A 21,774-nucleotide genomic window follows, 5' to 3' on the forward strand; every position below is an offset into this window, starting at 1 on the left:
AATGGGTTTTTTGATCAGTGGAAAAGGGCACTAGAAATATCCATAAAGCATTTCTTATCAAAATAAATACATTTAAAAGGAATCATAATGTGTCTTGCGTTAAAATGTATATTAATATAACAAGGAATTGTTCATTATAGTACCTGGTAAGTGGGAAAAGGTTGATTCTTAATGTGAAATTTTCTGGCAAAATGTGGTTTTGCTGCACCTGCAACAGCTTTGGCTGGTCTTGAACACAACATATTTATTAAACCATAACCTGCTACTGTTGCCTAAATCAAACATAAACAGTCATAGACTCAATTCTTGCACCATCCACCTCTACCACCCGCTGTGCAACTACTCCAGGGAATGATTAAAGGTTTCATCTTTGATCGCCACAGCCAATCAGAGTACACGTGATAAGTCTGAGTTAATTTGTTTTCTGGCAACCGAAGTCTCTGTCTCTCTCTCTCTCTCTCTCTCTCTCTCTCTCTCTCTCTCTCTCTCTCTCTCTCTCTCTCTCTCTCCTCTCTCTCTCTCCCTCCCTTTGTCTCGTAGATAATAACGTAACACCTGACGGCACAAGGTAATTGGGAAAATCAAATAAGTAAACATAATTCCTTGGAGACAGTCTTGCAAACCTGAACCTTTCCATATGTATTCCATTTCTATTATTGACGAGTTTGTTTTCTTTCCCAGAATAACTATACTTCAGTTTCTTCTTCTACCTGCAGTTACTGTGATGTTGTTGGAGTTTTCTTTTTGAAACATGAATCCCTGGAAGGTCAGAAACAAGTTGGTGTTGTCGTGTACGGGCGCAGCCAGGATATCCTCTTGGACTCAGCTCTGATCACAAGCTCAGGAAATGAACACAGCTGCTCCTCATTCACTGTGCAGCATCTCTTCAAACGTGCTATTATTGCATGTGTGTGTGTCTGTGTTTGTGTGTGGGTTTGTGTTTGTGTGTGTGTTACCTCTGTAGGACCTTTTCCAGTATTAACACTAACCTTGTCAGGACCAATAGACTCATGGGGACCAAAGCCTGGTTCTGAGGCAAATCGTCATTTCTGAGCTCCCTGTTATGATTATGGGTAAGATGTGAAGTGTGGTTAGGTTAAGGTTAGGGCATGAACTGGTTTTGGGGTTTTGCTTAAGATGACAAATTAGGTTTTGGTTAGGCTGTCCACAATGAATGGAAGTCAATGCAAAGTCCTAACAAGGATAGCTGAACTTAACCATGTGTGTGTGTGTGTGTGTGTGTGTTTGTGTGTGTGATCTCCTCTTGTGGGGTGACCATCCCTCAGTGTGTGAGTGGGCGGAGGTGCACCTGGCTTAGAGGAAATGAGCCGCAGGTCACTATGGAGCCTCTAACGTCTACATGAGCCTGTGTGTGGTCTTGTGTGTTCTAAGTGTGTGTTTACGCGACGGCAATCTTAATAGATGTGCATACATTTGTGCGCATCCGTGTGTGCATTCACATAAACAGCCTCCAAAAATCCTGAGCGAGACAGCAGGAGAGTGCAGCGTGCTTTTAATGAAATAGCGACTCTCTCCTGCTGGTATTTCGCAGTGAGTGCCCTTTAATGGATTTACCCATCGATTTTAAGCAAATTGGGAAAACACAGCTTCTTTTTTTGTCAGCTTTAGCCAGACAGGAGAAAGGCAGTCATGTTGGCTGTCGGCTGTCAGAGGCTACACACACAGGCTAGTGAGCTGAAACTGCACACAAACAGTGGAGGTATGCAAAATGACCTCTCCAACCATTGAGGTCTGTGCTCACAGAAAGGGACAGAGGGAAGCAGTTTAGACAGAAAGACGGAGACAGGAAGTGAAGGCATTTAGTCTAAATTCTTCAAAATATCTACTAAACTGAAACTTATCACGTCCCTTTGGGGATCGAGGCCTCCCATCACAGGAAGCTCCCCAACCTAAACGGAAAGCTGCTATCAGACTTTGGATCTTTACCCACAGCTACTTATCTGTTCTCGCTCTTTCTCCGTCATTGTATTCGATCGACTTCTATCTGTGTGTGTGTGTCTGGTCTTTTACTTATCTCCTCGAAGCCTGTGCACCTCCAGTGTTGTGTTTTCTTCCTCACTCTCTATTTCTTTTTCAGACTGGTTTCACTTCTTACTTTCCATATCCCCATTTCCCTTCCCATTGACCTCAGCAGGTCAATTTGAAAGTAATAACCCTACTAGTACCTGGGTAATTGAAAAGCAACTTTCTCACAGGAAAACCAGCGGACGTATTGCATGAAATAAGGATATTGGTCCGGATCACCATAATAGCATTTCTCTCAGTGTTTATGTGTCATATGTGTATGAACAGTTATTGCTCTTTGGCCAGCAGCAGTCAGCATGGACAATGACTCATGTTGCCTCATTTGCCCTCGTTGTTATACACACAGTAGCTATCAGAGAACCGATGACTCACAAAGAACAAAGAAATATTGATGAGGCGATGCTAAAAGGGATTTTCCCTTGAATGATATTATTGTAATTTTCAGAATTTGATATCAACCAACGCAAATGGAAAAATCTCATGGGACCTAAACGAGTGCCACACCTGGGAGAAATAAAAACCTAAAAACCTAATCATTGCGGCAAAGTAAACGCGCAGAGGAACGACAGGCAGAGGAACAACAGGCAGAGAAACCAAAGTCTAACATTAAAGCTCATTATATGAATTACACTTAAACTTTGTGAAAGATGTTTTCTCACTGAGAGCTCAAAGACAAGATCAATACCACTCTCAGTTAATGCTCAAGGGAGAAGTTTGCCTTCAAGGCTTTCTGACTGATAAGCCCTGAAAGCAAATGTAATTTAACAGCATTCAATATAAATGTATGGAGCTTAGAGACCATTAGCTTAGCTTAGCATAAACATGGAAGTAGAGGAAGCCTTAACACAGTTTGTAAACTTGTAAAACACAACTTGGTTCAGTATTGTATAACTGCATTGATTAAAGGCCAATGGTAGCAGTATCGCTCCTCTAACTTGTGGCAGATATTTGTGTCCCCCTCAGGGTTATTTGAGAAAATTATACTAGTTTTAGAATATTTTATGACCCAAGTGTTATGAAGCTTCTGTAATCGGTAAATGTTAGCATGCTAACGTTTTAAATCTGCTAACCATACATCAGTACGATGAGAATACCTAAACTGGCAGAAATGTTATTTTGACCTATTTAGTTTGGCCGATGTCCGATGGGCTCACATGGAGTAGGGAGGATTTATGATCTATACTGCAGCCAGCCATCAGACGGCGATTGAGATGTTTTGGCTTCACTTTTGGAGAGCGATCATGTCATCCATCTTTATATGCATTCTATGGTACTGCCTTATGTAGCATGGATGTAAAACATGCTAGAACTTTTGACAGAGCTAGGCTAGCTCTCACCATCTGCCTTCAGTATTTATGCTAAGCTAAAAACATCTCTTTGCTGTAGAGTTTAAAATGAGCAAATTTCCCCGACTGTTCCATTGAATTTGCACGTAGGTTTTTTTAGGTACTGACTTCATGTCTCTTTGTCTCATCAATCAGGTATCACTCGCACAGAGAGGGACAAAGGGGCGCTGTACGAGCTGACCTTCAGAGGGGAGTCGAGTAATGAATTCAGACGCCTGGTCCTGTTCCGTCCCTTTGGACCGCTGATGAAAGTGAAAAACGAGAGGGTGGACACATCAAACGTCCCCATCAACATCGTTGTCCCGCTGTCCCGGCGCACAGACAAGTTCAAACAGTTCATGCAGAACTTCAGGTGAGACCGAACCTTCCGCTTCTCATCATGTTTTCTTTGCTCTTCTTCCGATTTCACCGTAACACAAACAATGTGACAGAAACGGAAGCATCACTGTAATCAAATTATTCAAGGAGGTTTTCAGCATAACTAATTCACATAAATGTGATACTCAGCAATTCAAATCCAGAGTTTATTCCAGTTTTACATTTTAATTGGGGATCAGGCAGACAGCGACAAGAAGTGGAGGGGATTAGAGGAAAGGAAATTAACATGAGGGAGGTTTTTTTTCTTTTTCTGCAGAAACATGTAATTAACATTTTGAAACTGCACACACAGTGTTATCAGTTAATTTATTTTTGTGCTGGTAGGCATAATCACAATGCAAATAATATGAGAGAGAGTTAAATGACTCAGACAAGAACATGAATAACAGCTCCCATCTCTGCATCTGTCACCAGAGCCATTTTCGGACACGAACTCCAGAAAAATGTCCAGGAAATTGGGTCAGCATACCATGTATTTGAGATGTGTCTCATATAAAAGGAACGCAGCAAGAGTTTGCCCAAGTCAGACATGTGGTGTGTTCTGCAGCACATCACCACAGGCCTATCGTCAAACTCTTGTTTTACTTCCGAGTGAAAATCTTTGTCATAATCTTCTAAGTGTAGCCTAAGGAGCCTCTTTTTCATTCTGAGATATTTGCATTTTCTTTGTATTTTCTGTTTTGGGTCATGTGTTAAAAACTTCATCACTATGCCCACACGCTTGCGGTGAATGTTGCAGACATTTTTCCTCCTGTACTCTCACATGGGATCACTCAGACAGACTCGGGGGTCGAGCAGGAAAAGTTCCAGAAAATGATGGGAGCAACTTACTTGGACATTTCATTCATCTTTTTGCCATGGATTTCGTTTGTGAAGCACTTAATTCCCTGGCTCAGATAAGTGCTATACAAATAAAGTTATTATTTGCTGTTTCACATAGAGCTCCTCCGGGCTACACATTCATTGCATGTCTGAAATCAGCTTACATGTTCACAGGAAAGGTTTCACAGACCCCATACATTTTTGATGCATCACAAACAGATCCAGGCTATACTCTCTGGATACGATAAAGAATTTATGAAAAAGAAAAAGCACAAAGGTTTGATTTTCTTTTCATGGATCCCTGCAGCTGCAGGGTCAAATTAAACTTTATCACTTAATTGCTGTCATTAAAATAAAAATCATAATTTGAAATGCGTTCAGAAATCATCAGCGAACAGCAGCAGCAGCAGCAGCAGCTTGTTCCAGCGCCACACTCTTTCACCATCAGCTGAGGCAACATCCTCTTTAATGTGTGTGATTTATTGTGCTGCCACGGCTGCTTATCACAGCTGTTTTTACATGGTAAATCCTGCTTAGTAGCAGTGTTGCAGCCCATTAAAATACCCCCCCGGGCAGACCAGCAGACGTTGATATAAAGCATGGCAAGGAGTGTATACTTGCTTGAAAGGCTCTGCAAGTGGCTGAGCAAACTCTTTACCCTCATACATATTAACGGTCTTCTAGGATAAACTGTGTGTGTGTGTTTGTGTGGGGGTGCGCGTGTGAGTTGAGATGATGGTTGTGAGATGCTCGAAAATGACTGCATTCTTGATTCACTGTGAAATTGCCTCCCCAGTGCAGGATACAGAGATGATATGTGAATTCACAAGCGTCAACAAACTGCAAACACTATTAGCTAGACTCTGTGGAGTTTAACGGCATATTTTGGACACATGATCAAATTATTAGAAATGTTTTGTTAATATTCTGTTGTCTGAGTGACAAAATTAGGAATGCTTCATTCATAACCCAAACTAAAAAATAAATGTACTTCTAATGATAGAGAGCCTCGGATTTTTCATGACCACTCAGTATTCTCGGCACGTACTCAGTCATCTTAAAGCATCTCGTGTTCATCTAGTTTTACAAGATAATTTCTCTCAAGTGCTTCTGGGCGACATTCTGACAAATGTGTGCGTGTCTGGAGTCTCCTGAGCAGAGGAGGGGAATTAGACTTCAGCATGTGTGTGATGCATTTGACACGTCTCCATCAAAGCACTCGCAGGCATCTGCCACCTGGTCTCTGTGCACTCACACACAATGTCTGCTATAACACAGAGTCAGAATGAGGACAGTCAGGGTTGCAGGCTTTTTGATTGACTAATTGTTCCTTTGGTTAATAAATGTCAGGCAATAGTTACAAAAGGCACAGTCATCAAGATACAAAGATATTAACTTTTTAATTCATTTATGACAAGGGGAGTGAAAAATACAATAATGTTGGACTTTTTAAGATAAGTTATTTTTTGAAAGATTGAAACCTCTGCAGGCCTCCTGTTTAAAACCTATCATTTGTTCCCAGTGCTCTTCCTTCCTGTAATGTCCCCTGCTCACTTTGAGAATGCTTTCATCCATATTGTCCCTTCCTCTTTGTGTTTGTGTATACGTGCAGAGAGGTGTGCGTGCGGCAGGACGGCCGAGTCCATCTGACGGTGGTGTATTTTGGGAAGGAGCAGATGAGCGAAGTCCGCAGCACTCTGGAGAACACGTCCAGGTGGGTTGAAACTGCAGCCAAGATCAGATCATTGAATTGGAGCCACAAACGCAGAAGATGGAAAGATATTTAAGAAGTAAAAAAAAGATAACTGCTGGAAAAATACTCTTTCACTATTTCCCCACATGCCACAGAAACCCCGCTCACGTTTTGTAATCTGTCGCTCTCATTTCACGACACCTACAAAACACACACACCCTGGGTCGGCACCGTGCCACAGCCAGTCATCTGGCTGATGAATAATGGAGCAGTGTGCCACCCATGCCAAGGGGCTGAGCGCTCCCAGCCGACACAGATAAATCATAACAGGCCCGTGATCGGCCGTGACTCATGCTAACCCTCTCGCAGGACCTGGACGCCAACGCCACAGGGGAGGTGGCTGATCGCGAGTCAGATCCACTGTGGACTGAGCCACAGTTCCCCGAGGGAGTTGCTATGGTGACGCTTGTCGATTTCCCAGCCCTGAGGGTTTTTGTGTGGCCTTGAATCGGTCGGACTATCTCCAGTATCACACTGAGCCTCTTTGTCTCTCCGTGTCTCCTAGTGAAGTGTCACATGAAACATAAAGAAAGCAAAGCCTGTGGCTGTAGAGAGAAGAACACAAAGAGCCAGCAGGAACATATTCAACACACTTATATATTGCAATGAAGTATTTCGGGATCGATCAATTCTGTAAAATAAGGAATAGGGTTAGGGTATATTCAAAGTCAGGATTCCTCCTTTTGGGATCATGAATGTTCACCGCACTCAAACTAGTGTTTTTTGTAGATATTTCAGTCGGCCCCAAGTTGAGTTTTAAAACCAAGTACAAGCCAATTCTCACATAATTTGTATTGAATGTTGGATAGATTAAGATAAGATACGTTTATTTATACCAAACACATGCACAACACACTCATGCTTAGGTGGGTAAATTTATCCTCTGCCTTTAACCCATCTGGAGCAGGACACACAGAGCAGTGAGCAGCCATGTAGAGCTCCCGGGGAGCAGATGTTGGGGGAGTAAGGTGCCTTGCTCAGGGGCACTAGACAGGGTAGGGAGAATTCTCTTGGATTTTTGGACAGATCAATCCAGGTTCGTCTTTTGTTGTTTCTCCTTGGAGTCGAACCAGAGACCTTTTCTGCCCATAGTCCAAGTTTCTGCCACTAGACCACCGCCTCTACTTGATGAATGAGTTGAAGAATGATTCAATTATCACAATTGCTTTTTATCGTCTGCCTAATCTGTTCAGCTGAGCTGCAACACATTTTTATTTTTCGAGTTCCAGTCCCGTTTCTGTCAAGATGTTGTGAAGGTTGAGACTGGGACAGCGCAAAAACATACATAATGTAGCACTATATCAGGATTAAGTGTTCTCTGGGTGTGGTGGTGTCTAAAAGAGTTAAGGGTCAACCACGCTCCTCACTCAGAAGGCAAGTAAACACACTCACGTACGTCCTCAATCACAAAAGTCAATATCTGTTCCCAGCAGTGATGGCATCATTAGCTGATCCGATTCTACGCTGCCCTTCCCACAAATTATATTCACCTCCAGAAACTGGTTTAGTTTGCGTCCGCTCCCAAGTCACCTCAAGCCGTTTGTCCTTTTTCTGCTGTGGAATCACATGCAGTCACACACTCTGCTTTTTAGAAGCACCACTTCAATTCTCAGATAAAGGCACTGTGACCCGGCACAGTGTTTAGGCTGACAAATCTGTCTTTAAAGCAACCTATGAGTCGTACCAGACCCCAATGAACTCAGTGTGCATGACAATCAAATTTTGGGGCTTCAAGAAGAGCGGGAGACGTGCATTCAGTTCACATAATAATGAGGACCTGAGAAAGGAAAAAAGACAGAAGATTATAAGTAAAAACAAAACTTCTATTTCCTAATGTTTATAAAAGCTAAAACGGAAATACTGAAACAACAGAGAAACAACACACTTCAAGATAAATAGGACAACATGTAGGCAGTGTACTTACCAAGGGCACATTCTATCGCAAACCCTAATAGACACCACATGAGCAAACTGATCCCTACCACTGCAACTTACACTGCAAGAACAAACACTGTTCAAGTGACCACCACAGGTTAGTTCAGGGTCACAATAAAATATTTTAAAAAAAAGAAGCAATCAACACAATGATTGAAGGGTTAATGCAGAAACTAGTGGCCAGATAACACTGGTGTAGGCACAGCAGCAGTCTGGCCCTTAAGAGGGGGAGAGGAGGTCAGTCATCCAACTGCAACCAAATACTTTTGAGGGAAATCGCCCTTTACGTTGCTTTTAAATATTACCTCGCTCAATATGGGTCCCTACTTTACAGCGACAATGGCTGTCGCTGTACTGCGGCTCAAACAGGTGAGAGGCGAATCCTGAATCTTCTCTCAAACATGGGACGACAGAAATTAGGGTTGAGGCATAGTAACAAAACTGAATGTATAAGTAACCTCATTAGATTTAAGTCGGAAAAATAAAACCTCCCCTTCCCCCAGTCGCCCTGACCTGCACGAACACAGCAGTCACCACCTACCAGGCATCAGACAAAGAGAAAGTAATTGCCTGCACCTTTCCTTATAAAGGGGGGGAGCTCTCCAATCCCACCTAATAGGGCGGTGCTCTAACTCCTAGCTGTCAGCCCTTACAGTATTGGCAAGACTATCAGCAGCCATTATAAACTTCTTGTGGCAAATTTTCAAGTATGGCCTCTCCACCCCTCTCTTGGATTCAATGGGATATAAAAAAAAAAATGTTTACCAACCCCGGCAAAGGAGGTTGTTTCCGTTTAGTTTGGTGGTAGGATGCAGTACTGGATCAAGGAAGATTAAATTTAGGTGTGGATCCGGATCAGAGGGTAGATCCAGAATAGTTTATCACTTTATTTAACACTGCAAGATTTCATTTTATTTCCCAGAAAATTATTCATGGATTGTATTTGACGAATTTGAATGAAAGTTGGGACTCTACTGATGGAATAAAGGTAACGAGGGCAATCTTTCAGGAAATTTAGAGCTGCAGTCAAGCGTTCAGGGAGACACCAGGAATATCTATTAAGGCAGATAGAATTAGCCACGGAAATTGCTTACACGTCTGTTCTTCAAAGCCCGGAACTGAAGCTGAATCCATTGGGGAGATGTACATTTCTGAGCCTTGAACATACGCAAGAATAAAGATCCTATACAATGTGAGATACAGAGTGAAAATGAGAACAAGAGGGAGGCTGTGTGCAAAGCTGGAAGAAGAATGAGTTGACCTGTTCTAAAGAGATACCCGTCAATATATATAAATAATTACTGTGCTTCAGAAGCAGAGATGATCACTCCGGGGAAAACAGAGGAGATGTGTGAAAAGTAGATGTGAGAGCAAGGCAGAGGCAAATTTTCTGAGGGTGGGAAAAATAACTTTAAACAACCATCTCAAACCAAACTGGACGTGTTCATAAATAGAGAGGGACGAAAAGTTTGGACAGACAGAGACGCCACTGCCTTTCAGATCTGTCTTTCTTACCAAGTTTCAGCCTCTCAAACGAGCCTGTCGTGCTGCCGTGGCATTTCATTCTGTTCACACGTAGGTCAGCGACTCTCCGTGGAGCCTCTGACAGATCTGGGGAAGCGAGAAGATAATGTTCAGCAGAAGGTCACGGAGAGAAGATTATGAGTCGATTAGATGAGACGCAAATCAGAGAGGAGGTTAGAAAGACGTCTGAGTATTCATATCAGAGAAAGCATGTGTCTTTGCAGATCGCCAGTATGGACCCACTCAGCAAATTGCTCAGTGTTAATAACTTGCCCGAGGGCACAGCCTGAGAGTGATCACAACAAGTCTATAGCTCGACTCTCCATCACATGCACGGACTACTGATTCCCCAGCCCGCTGTTAGCTTCTTCTACAGTAGCCCAGAGAGGACACACCTCCCACCTTAAAAATGTATTGCGCGCATGCAAAATGCCAAGGTAGAAGAAAACCACTGACCAGTATTGGAAACACAGAGCGATGAAGAGGAATTCGGTTTTAGAAATGAAATGTATTTTACAGGGCCACAAGATATCGAGCAGCTCTGTGTGGATATGTGATATGTGCACAGCAGGGCTCTGAGCTAACATCAGCAGGAATAATGTTCACAGCAATGCTAACATGTTGATCCTTGGCCATCCTTTGTCCTCTGGGGAACATGAATTACTTAAAAAGTTGTTTTGAAGGAACAGAGGATCACTGAGGTCATTAGGATTATGATTTATCCTTCGGGGGGCATGAATCATAGAGGGTAGTTAAAGATAGAGTACATGATGGCCTACCGATAGTGAAGCCAGTGTCTTGATTCCACCCTGGTGGCTCGCTACAGTATAGGTCATAAATCCTGCCTCCTCCATGTTAGTCGATGGGACATGGTTAATATTAAATTGTCGGTAAATAGATTATTATTTTGGTTAGTTCTCGTAACACTGATGTGTGTTTAAGAGCTCATTGTGACCCGTTGATTTTGGTTTTAATAAACATCTGAGATTGATTTATTAGTGGCAATCTCTTACTCTTTGGCACAGGATTATAATTTCTGGATAGAGGGAGGAAGCATCATCCACTTTTATATCTTTGGTTTAAATAATTGCACAAATGTAATTGCAATCTGTTTTATAGAGATTTTCAGTCTGGATCAAAGTGATGAGCCGACTGACTTTAATATTCAGAGAGCGATGCCACGGCTAAAAATCCAAGCATGCTTCTCTGGTATCTGAGAAATGTGTTGAGATTAAAAAAGAAGCCTGGTTTTGGCCACGCATATATAAGGGCTTACAGTCACTGTCTTCTCACATTCAGTAGACACCATGACCTGCAGTCAGTCCTCCAGCAATAACCCCACACACGTTAATACACACAAATTGTTACACAGAGGCAGAAATTCCCAGGGAAAGCTAAAGGAAATCGGGTCTCCGCTGCCTGTCCTGAGCAGAACTAACAGGATTAGCCGCGCTGCTGAGACACAACATGACAGCTCTTTACAAGCTTCTCACCCTGACACAGATTCAACAATTTAGCCGCTACTAGGTACCAGTCATCACGCCTGCAGTAAACAAACTGACTATTTCAGGCCATAATACGGGTGCTGGTGCCTTTGGCAAAGACGGAAGAAAAAGAGCAGGATATAAAAAGTAATACAGAAAACAGAGACAGTGCAGGATGTAAGCTCACTTTCCCACATGACACACAAAAGTAGAGCCTGTCTGTCTGTAAGAATTATTGTAACACACATAGGCCAACACACATAAACCATTCATCTACTCTATTTATCTAACAGAATCTCCAATGAAATGCAGGTTAGATTAATTGGAGACTCTATCAGAGACCGTCTTTAAGGGATTAATGAACAATATATCAACCTCGACAATTACGCCCTCAGTGTATTTTAATCATGGAAATATCATCACAATAAATGATTAATGACCAATATCCCACTTCATTTAATTTAAAAAGTAAACATGCACAAGTGTATTTTTGAAAATTGTTCAGTGCTTTGGATAACAGAAAAGCTCGGTACTACTTTCTTGCCAAGAGTTAGATGTCTGTAGAAACTATTTAAAGTGATGGATGATGGTTCTCCGCCTCCTCCCGCCATCCAGAAATTAAGCCAAAATATCCTGGATACGAACGCTGCCATCTTGTGCACCTGGAGCCAGAGAATGTGCAAGAAGTCTCTATCTCTATCATGATGGTCCACCTCATCAAATAAGTATTAAAAAACTAGATTATCTCTTGGACAAAAATCTGTTTGATAAGGACTAACCAAAATCACAGAAACCTGTTTGACGTGTACTTTTTAGTTTGGTCAATGTCCTATCCACTAACATAGATGAGGAAGATCTTATGACCTGTACTGCAGACCACCACCAGGTGGCGATCCAGACAATTTGGCATCACTTTTTGGCGGCTGTCATGTCGTCCATCTTTATTTACAGTCTATGATCTGTATACCATACATGTAGCTGACCATAAAGACTGGGAACAGAAGAATCTGTCTTTATACTAAGCTAAGCAGAGAGTAGTCTTCTAAATAAACTTCTAACAGACAGAAAGCAAAGAAGCAAAACCTTCAAAATGCCAAACTTTTCCGTCAAAACAAAAAGAGTTTTAATATTTTCTTCATCTCTGACAAATGAGCCCCTTTAAAGTTGAGACTGAGTCAACATGGGAACGTGGTGTTGCGTTTACATTGTGTGAGACAATCGGAGCTATTGTGCACGGTCTCTGCCATCTGTGCTGGACGGTTCAGTGCCAGTGGGCTGGGTCCACGTCTCCTGGGACTCTGTGTAGACTGTGGAACAGATTGACTCTGTTTGGATTCATGAAGTGCGGACGGACGAGGAGACTGGACTCCGACTGACCGTACGTAAACTCACACAGTCAGATGTTTAAGGACGCGTCCTCATTTGACCTGAATATTTCACACAGCACTTGAAGTCATTGGACATTTTTGGAATGTTGACAGGAGCTGCTTTTCACACAGACAAATAACATGCTCATAAGTGGCGTTGTGTTTATGTTGCTCTGGGTTTTTTAGAGCCACTCAGGATAAGAAGAAAATATTATTTTGGGAGAGGCTAAAATAGTGGAAGTGAGACAAAAGTATTTTTTCCCAGTAGCACACATTATTATACCCAGATACACAATATTCCCAGACACAAACGCACAGTGAGAGGGAACTATGGGGAGTGTGATTCAAGCTGCCTCGGGCAAAAACAAACCGACCACGTTTCCTCCGGTCGTCCCTGTTTCCTCCAACAAAGCCGTGTACGTCTGTCCCCGACGTGTTCTGTTCCACGGCCTCACATGAATGAGAGAGGAGGTTTGATCCTGTTTGTTCTGCCTCAGACTCAGACGTGTGAACCAGTTTCTCCTCAGTATCATCCATCTGAAGTGTGAGTCTGTGTGTATGTGTGTGTGTGTGTATGTATGCACATGAGTAAAGGATTAGTCACTAACACTGTGCGTTGTTAAGGAAAAAGCGGCAGCTGTGCACATCTGGATCCAGCTGTTCCTCTTTACTCTCACCACATCCTTGAAAAAAGCACAGGAGGAAGCTTTGTTATTTCCCATGTAATTAATTTTTGGCTGCAGTTGAAAAGTTTGTATGTATCATGACCGGGATGAGACTGAGAACATGAAATGCAGTCAGACCAGAAAATAGTAATTGTGCTGATGTGAACTTTTGAGTAACGACTTGTGAGGTCATGATGTTTTAATCCACGGCTGGAAAATGCTAAAAGGCAGAAAAAGGGAGAATACAGAGGATCGTTGCCAGATTAACTCGCCAGGGACACCCGGGGCAAAGATGGACTGTGGGTCCATCCCTGCTGACCTTCAGCTTCTTCAGCACTCTGATGTATTTACACACTCATTAGGCACAGTTCTCACAGCAGCATGATTATATTTCGCTGAAATCAAAACCAGTTCTAATCTTCTGAAAAACGATCCGGCCCCGTGTGGGGCATGCTGCATTAGGAAGCTGTTATTTGATTGAAGATAAATAGATTTCGGGAATAATATCCACCATGAAGGCATGAAATAATGAACATAATGAAGGCAACACTAAATAGCGTTTACTGAGCAACAGCGCCCTATGTTACCCTTTTTATTACTCTCAAAACTTGCCGTACCAGATCCTGGAGATCAAAAGATCGCACCCTGCAAAATTAGATAGAGCATGAGCAGACATTCATGCTGATGAATGTGAATAAAAAGGCAGTGATGGTTTGATGGTAAGTGAACCATCAAACTCATTTTGAAGCTGCTATATTAAGATAAAAAAAGAAAGAAACTGAGTTTTGTCTGTTTGAGAAGGTGAAAATGTAAGAGCCAGCTCAAGGCCCTCATCGTTTCATTTGATGGAGCATCGTACTTCAGGGTTGCACATTCCCAAACAAATTAAGAGACAATTTACAAACCCATCACCACTAAGTGAATCTGAAAAACCCTTGGTGTAAATTAGCCCCTTATCTTGGTTGTTAATCCAGCGACAGGATTAATGCTCCATGCGGAATTACCTAATGTAGATAATGGCACCTGTTTGGCTGCAGAGCTGTATGGAAGCCGAATAATTTTATAGTTTTTATTTGCATTAGAATCTCAGTTTCGGAAGCTTTTCAACCAACATGTCAGTCGAAATCTTACTTCCGCTTTATTCTGCTCAGTTCATCACATCCAGTTTACTTTGATTACTCTCTCTCGTTTTCTCTGTCGTCCCATTAGTGTCAGTTAAATTAAGCAGATGTATGATGTTTTGATTCAAAGCATTTTTGAATCAGTTAAGAAAATGTATTTGATGTGACATCTTTCAAATGGGAAGGCAATTTAAAATGCTTTAGCAAAGGCAAAGAAATCATTAAAAAAACAATAAAACAGAAAAAGGAAACACAACACAGTAAAAATAGTTATAAAATTAAATTCAAAACATTTCCATCACTTACTTGCCCCTAATACGATGAAGGAATTTCAATAGAGATTTGATAAACTGTGTAGATTGAATTAATAAACTAATCAATTAATGCAATTTATAGAAAAGTTGTGATATATTGTTTAGGAAATGGAATAAAATAATTAATATACAGCATTAACTTTTTTATAAAGACATTATATAAGGTGAAAAATATTCAGAATCTGAAAATGAAATGTGAAAAAACTCTAATACATAAGAATATTCTAAAATATTGTATAATCCTCCGTGAAATTGCATCTTTCTACATGTTTTATTTTTTGCGTCAGAAACTGTCTCACTACAGGAGAGTTGGAATAAGATTCTTGGGTTTTGAACGAATGTGTCTAAAATCCATCATGTCTCCTTATTGCTGTAAGTAAACTGACTTCCGCTTGTCTGTCTCGCCGCTCTCGTTCCTCACTGGGTTTCTGCAGGGAGGTGAACTTTAAGAACTTCACTCTGCTGCAGCTGGACGAGGAGTTTTCTCGGGGCCGAGGTCTGGACGTCGGGGCGCGGGCCTGGAAGGGAGGCAACGTGCTGCTCTTCTTCTGCGACGTGGACATCTACTTCACCGCTGACTTCCTCAACAGCTGCCGACTCAACACACAACCCGGTGAGACGCACAAACACAACCACACATACATGCAAACACTTCTATCTTTGTGAGAACACTCAGTGGCATAATTGCTTTTAATGCTTAACCGTTGGGGTCATTTCACCATAACCCTCCTTGAGATTCTATTGTCTTGACAAACCGCCCATCCCAACCATCCTAACCCTGACCCCTGGCCCTGACCCTAACCACTCGAGCATAAAACCTAATCCCAATCACCTGTGTCTGAAACAAACCTAGAGGTGGGAAGTTTAAAACCTCTTTTGGTCAACCCACTGCTGCCTCACCTGTGCCTGTGGTCTTTTAAACCTCGAATATGTCATTATTTTATTAACTTATAATTGTTTATTCACTCATCTGCTCCTATAGCACTCATTCAGAATGCTGCGTTTTAGGCCTAATCTAAACCTAAAACCTAATGCTAACCCTAAAAGCAAGCGAGCACTGACTCAAATGTCCTCGCTCTCCCAGAATGTGTCCTCACAAAGCGATGAGTTCACTCACACACACACACACACATTCCGTTATAAATAATTTCCTATCTGTCTGACAACCCTGTCTCTCTACATCACAGGTAAAAAGGTTTTCTACCCAGTGTTATTCAGCCAGTACAACCCCACTCTGATCTATGGAAGCCCTGAACACGTCCCAACTGTGGAGCAGCAGCTGGTAACACACACAAACACACACACACACAAACACAAACGCACTAATCAAATCTGATGTTCTCCATTTTTCTTTTTTTAACCTTTCTGCAAGCCACTTCTTGCAAACATTGTGCTTTATACCTGGGAGGTGCTCCTGTGTAGAGACCCAGAGAAGCTACTGAAGTTCCTCCCCTGTGTATGGATCTGACACGTTACCGACCTTTGTAAGACCTGTGGTGGTTTTCCCTGCAGGTGATCAAGAAGGACACGGGGTTCTGGAGGGATTTCGGCTTCGGCATGACCTGCCAGTACCGCTCCGACTTCATTAACATAGGTAAACATTAGAGAACAACAACAATTGGAACACCGCAGTCGTATGCAACACAACATCTCACTTAGCAATGCAGAAATTTATAAACAGCGGCTCCTGGGGGTAGATTATTTGTGCAGAGGCGTTGCATAACAGAGGGTAGAAATGGGCTTCCTGGATGGCGACGGAAATATGCACAGCTATGTTAATGGTGCCATGACTTAATGGATGTGTGGGGGGAAAAAACACAAATGGCTCGACGTTGCATTAGTCTCCTAACTCGGATGGGATTATATTATATTACTCCGCATGAAGTAGCTCTGAGCAGCAGTAGCAGTATATATTAGCATCTCATCTCGTAGCCTCTCAGTCCTCTCCCTCCGTATATTAGATCAGGAACATTGGGTCTCACGGCAGATTTACATCAATTTGGTTTCCCTCCAAAGCTTTATTGGTTTTTATTGCTGTGTACTGCACCATTCCCACCAGACGTGACTGTTATTTGCTTTATTTGATTTTCTCATCATCTTATTATTGCTGACTGTGTGGTTATTATCATATATTGTCTGTGCTGTATTGTATATCTGGTACGAATGCAATCTGAGTATATGACTGCAAACCAGCTTGATGCTCCCTGAATGACCAGATAATAATAATAACAATTATAAAGGGGTCTGGCGGAGGTAACAACTTTGACAGAGTGCAGAATTACCTGTGACCTACCGGATTTCTTTTCAACGTCATCTAGGTCATTCATGATGACAAAAGGCCACAGCTGTTATTCTTCGAAGGCGTCACTTTATCTTTATCCAAAGCGGCGCTATTGAACCCAAAATGATAAAACTGCTCATGTGGCTAGATACCAAAACATTAGTGTCACATGAGAGAAAGCTTGTATGTGTCATTCCAGGTGTCAAAGGAAACGGAAAATGGATTTGAAAGACTTGATGCGTGCAGAAACGATAAGTTGTGGTTTTACAGCTGCTTCATGCTCAGTGACTTCAATGAAATCTTGTTATTATTCAGAGGAAACAATCAAGTTAGCTGGTCTGCAGGCGAGCTGATTCTAGTTTATGCTAAACTAAAGGAACCACGATTGTCTCAGATGAATCTCCGCAGGAAAGAAAATGAACATGTTTCACAAATTGTCAAACTTCTCCTTTAAGACACAATTTAGTCCTGCGGGTTTATGCTCATCAGAAATGACAATGGAATTCATTATTTAGAAGGAGAGTACGCACAAACAAATGAACAATTCATCTGCTGGGTTCATGTCTCCTCTCGGTTTAGCCCCGGAGCAGGAGTGAAGAGAGGAGGCCGAAAGAGAAAATCCAAAACAAAACACCCAGCTTGTGTTACACCAAGTGAGGGCATCGCGGTCCAGACATGCAAAGAGGCAGATTTAAACACGCCCGGTTGAGATCTGTTGCCTTCAGTCGAGAGGTTTCTAGCTGCCTCCTCATTGAACAACCGACCACCGTGCAGAGATTATGATCACGTTCTGTTTGCTCTAATCAGGACTCACAAACAGCATTCCACTAAGAGTTAGTCAACACAGTGCAGAGAAAACAAGTGCTTGCATATCAAGAGGCCTTTTTACACAACAGCACGTGTAACGAAGCTGTGCAGCGCCAAGTTTTTAAATCTTGTTTACTCTCTGTCCTCGCAGGAGGCTTTGACATCGACATCAAAGGCTGGGGAGGTGAGGACGTCCACCTCTACAGGAAGTACCTCCACAGCAACCTCCTGGTGGTGCGGGCGCCGTCCCGGGGCCTGTTCCACCTGTGGCACGAGAAGCAGTGTGCCGATGAGCTCCCGCCGGACCAGTACCGCATGTGCATGCAGTCCAAGGCCATGAACGAGGCCTCGCACGGCCAGCTGGGGATGCTGTTCTTCAGGCAGGAGATCGAGGCGCACCTCCGCAAACAGAAGCAGCAGCAGAACTCCAACCCCAAGAAGACATGAAGACTCACAAGTGGTGTGGTTAGAATCACTGCAATGACGGCAATCGGTTCGAAGTGAGGAGACAAAAAACCGGCTGACATGAACTACGTACGATTTAAAAGGAGGAGTTCAACTGTTTTCAAGGGATTATGCTTAGTTGCCTTCTTTTCAAAGATTTCATTCTCATCTGTGTACACAAAATATGGAGCTGGAGTCAGCTGGTGACTAGCTTAGCTTAGCACAAAGACTGGAAATAGAGGGGCACAGCTAACTGGCCCGGTCTTACTGGACCGGACAGGCTGGACCCACCCTGCTGATAGGTTCGTTGGGAGTCGTCTGCGAGTCGTTGACCCACAATTGAATTGTGGTGAAACTTGCTGTGGATGGAAATCAAGTCTGTGTTGTATGTGGCTACTGTACTACCACAGTAGGTAGTGTCTTACACCTCCTCCTCTGTTCAGAGACAGTTTCTCTAGTTCGACGTAAATGGCTTCCTTCACTCCTCTTTCAAACTGCCCTGGACAAAATGTGGACATTGTTGTCTTCAAATGAATGTCCCCTGTCCCTTAGATACAATCCTGACCTGAGGAGCTGGCTCTCCTGTGCTGTGCCATGCGTTTGTGAAGGGGCTTATAGTTTCCCCAGTGTACAGGTCTGTGCATTCCTCACTACATTTAACTGCATGCACTACATTGCTCTGCTCATGTCTGGATGTTTTGTCTTTGGACCAGTTTCTGCCTCAGTGTGTTGGTGGGCTTGAAAAGTTAAGGGATGTGGTGTTTGGCAACATTGTATTGCTAAATTGGTTTCAGATAAAGAGAAATAGAGAAAGTGAGAAATGTTACATTTAACAACTTTGTAAAAGTCAAACAAATATTTCCTTTAAATTTAAATAGTTTTCTTCTTCATGGATCAGTCAATAGGTGGCAGATGATTTTCTGTAATTTGGCCGATTCCTTACCTGACTAATTATTTCAGCTCTACCTGTGTACTTTGTTGTGTGCTGCAGTTACATCAAAAACAAAACATGTTTAAAAGATTCATCATAAATATGTAAAGTATTCAAAAAGTCCAATCTGTACCTGTTATCTGTATAACAGGTTTATGAGTATCTTTATGAGTATCTGTTACTCATAAAGCTGTTAATTCATGCAGTTTCTCTTTGAAATGTAGTGGAGTGGAGGTATAAGTGGCCTAAAGGAAAATACTGAGGTACACTAGATGTGCATAAGTTTTAATTATTAGAATACACAGTAATAAGCTTAGTTACATTCCATCTCTGCAAGTTAAAAGGCCGCTCGCTGTATCTTCATATTTTGTGTCCAGGCCTGAATGAAGAATCACTCGTCGAGCAAAACTTTCTTGAAGAGTGAGAATAAGCATATTTACCAAAATATCAAACTATTCCCTAAATGAATAATGTGAAGACTTTTGAACGGATGGAGATCATGTTGCTCTGGTGTAGCTGTGGATGGACAATGTGACGTCACTTGTGGGCTCAATAACAATGAGTGAGCCATTAATATCTCAAAAGCTTCTATTAACAATTAAACTACTGCAGTACTCTGATCTTGTCCGATCATCCATCTGTACTTTCATCTGCGTTTTTAGTTTTCCTGTGTAACTGCAACAGGTGTTTTCAGAGAGAAAACACAGGGCCTGAACTTTGAGCTGGAAAATTTCTCAACCATGTGCCTTGTGTAGAGAAAAAACCTGAACACTGTCTCGTCAATACAGGTTTTTATATGTAGGGAAAGAGAACCACCTGGTGGACTGAATATGAAAATGAATAGCATGTAGGTTAAACAATGAAGGACTTCTTCAACGCCTGCAATGGCCTTGTAAAGCTTTTTTATAAATTATTGATCAGTTATTTCTATTTATGTTTGTTATTATCTTGTGTATGTCACCATTTATACGATTCCGTTTGTCTCATTTCAATTGCAGTATTGTGTGTATGTGCCATTCATCTTTTTTAATAAGGTGAGAGTTGGTGTTATAGTTAAAGGAAACCATGCCATAAATTGCATTATCTCTAGGTATTTGTCCGTAAAATGACTTTTTTTCCCTAAAGCCTACTGAGTATAAGGTGTATGTGTGTATGTGAGTGCTCTTAACATTATTACACATATTTATTTTTTTAAAGAGAAAGCACGATATAGACTTAGTTGTGTTTTTGTCACATAATTAATTAGTGCCCACGTAATGGATGGATAAAGGACGAATAACGGACTGACAGTAATACCGATCACTGTCATGATGCTGACGGCGACTTAACAAGTCAGAATGAGACTTTTGATTGTCCTGTTTTTGTTTCTCATTTCATAAGTAAAGTCCAGAGTGCAATAATGAAAGAGAAAATGTGATGTTTTATGTATTGCCACCAAACTTCAGCTGCCTCGTGGTGGCTTATATTTAATTAGTTTTATTATACTCACACATAATTAAATCACCAGCACTTCTTCAATGAAAACAATCATGTAACAATGTATTTTTGGTGTTTGCCTTAAGATGTGAAAAAGGCACTTTTTTTTTTTTTATTGAAACATTCCTTGTTATAATACATCAAAAACCTTGTCATTGTTATCTTTTTCATTTAATGTAAATTAGTTGAATAAAATATTTGTATTGTATGTATTGTTTTCCATTTTGTTTTCTTAAGTACCATATAAAACAATAAACGTGTGTGTATATAAAATGTCCATGATACTGATATCGTTTATTTTATATTGTTTATTATTTTATTGCCAAATATTGTTTTGTAAATGTTGTTTTCCATATAAACTTAGTGTTTATATTGCTACTTTTAATGACCCTTTCTTGATCGGTCAGAGAATCAGGGAAATATTGAATTAAAAGAGGGAACAGTAAAAACAACAAAGCATCAGTACTCACCTGTTAAAAGAGTAAAGCTAAGTATTTCGCCAATTTAACAACATATTTTATTATTTTTACCTCATGATAATAGGATGATAATGGCACCATGGGCCCCTGAGCACAGACATGTTAAAGGCCCCCCCACCATACACACGAGCCAGATACCAAAACCGAAAGAGACAGAAAATGAAGCCACACAGCCGTGATGTTTGTAGTCATATAGCATTTGTCGTCTTTTAGCACCCTCTAATCACTCTCAGCATCTCTTGGTGTTTTTTCTGACCACTCGAGCCCTCAGGCCTGTGAAGATTTCGGAGATGGTATTCAGCATAATATCCAGTTACTGTAGTAGAGTATTTTGCTGTTAGTGTAGTTTAAACACCAGAACACTAGGTGGTGACAGTGAGCTAAATACGATCAGAAAGTAAACTATCCGAGATAAATATGTACATATAATGCCCAGAATTACTGAAGTTTATTTTATCTCAAGCATCAAACCAGTTCACAGTTTATTCTACATTCGTTTTTTTACAGTGGAAATTAGCTCCATATATTGCAAAGAAATGTTAAAAATGATTTCGTTAAGAATACAATACAAGTGTATCTCTCTATAGTTTTGAAAAATGTA

The 21,774-nt window shown here is 41.5% G+C and overlaps 1 protein-coding gene across 1 annotated transcript in view; it reads left to right on the forward strand.

The window, feature by feature from the left end:
- The window catches only part of csgalnact1a (chondroitin sulfate N-acetylgalactosaminyltransferase 1a), a 35,643-nt gene extending 14,540 nt beyond the window's left edge, over positions 1 to 21,103 (forward strand). Inside the window, exons 3-8 of the mRNA XM_062413332.1 lie at positions 3,528 to 3,744; positions 6,205 to 6,306; positions 15,190 to 15,368; positions 15,943 to 16,037; positions 16,268 to 16,349; positions 17,995 to 21,103. Of these exons, the coding sequence (XP_062269316.1) occupies positions 3,528 to 3,744; positions 6,205 to 6,306; positions 15,190 to 15,368; positions 15,943 to 16,037; positions 16,268 to 16,349; positions 17,995 to 18,290 (971 nt within the window). The 3' untranslated portion in view covers positions 18,291 to 21,103. The remainder of the gene's footprint in view (positions 1 to 3,527; positions 3,745 to 6,204; positions 6,307 to 15,189; positions 15,369 to 15,942; positions 16,038 to 16,267; positions 16,350 to 17,994) is intronic.
- The last annotated feature ends 671 nt before the right edge of the window (positions 21,104 to 21,774 follow it).

The sequence above is a fragment of the Platichthys flesus genome, chromosome 19 (genome assembly GCF_949316205.1).
Source record: "Platichthys flesus chromosome 19, fPlaFle2.1, whole genome shotgun sequence".
Lineage (NCBI taxonomy): Eukaryota > Metazoa > Chordata > Actinopteri > Pleuronectiformes > Pleuronectidae > Platichthys > Platichthys flesus.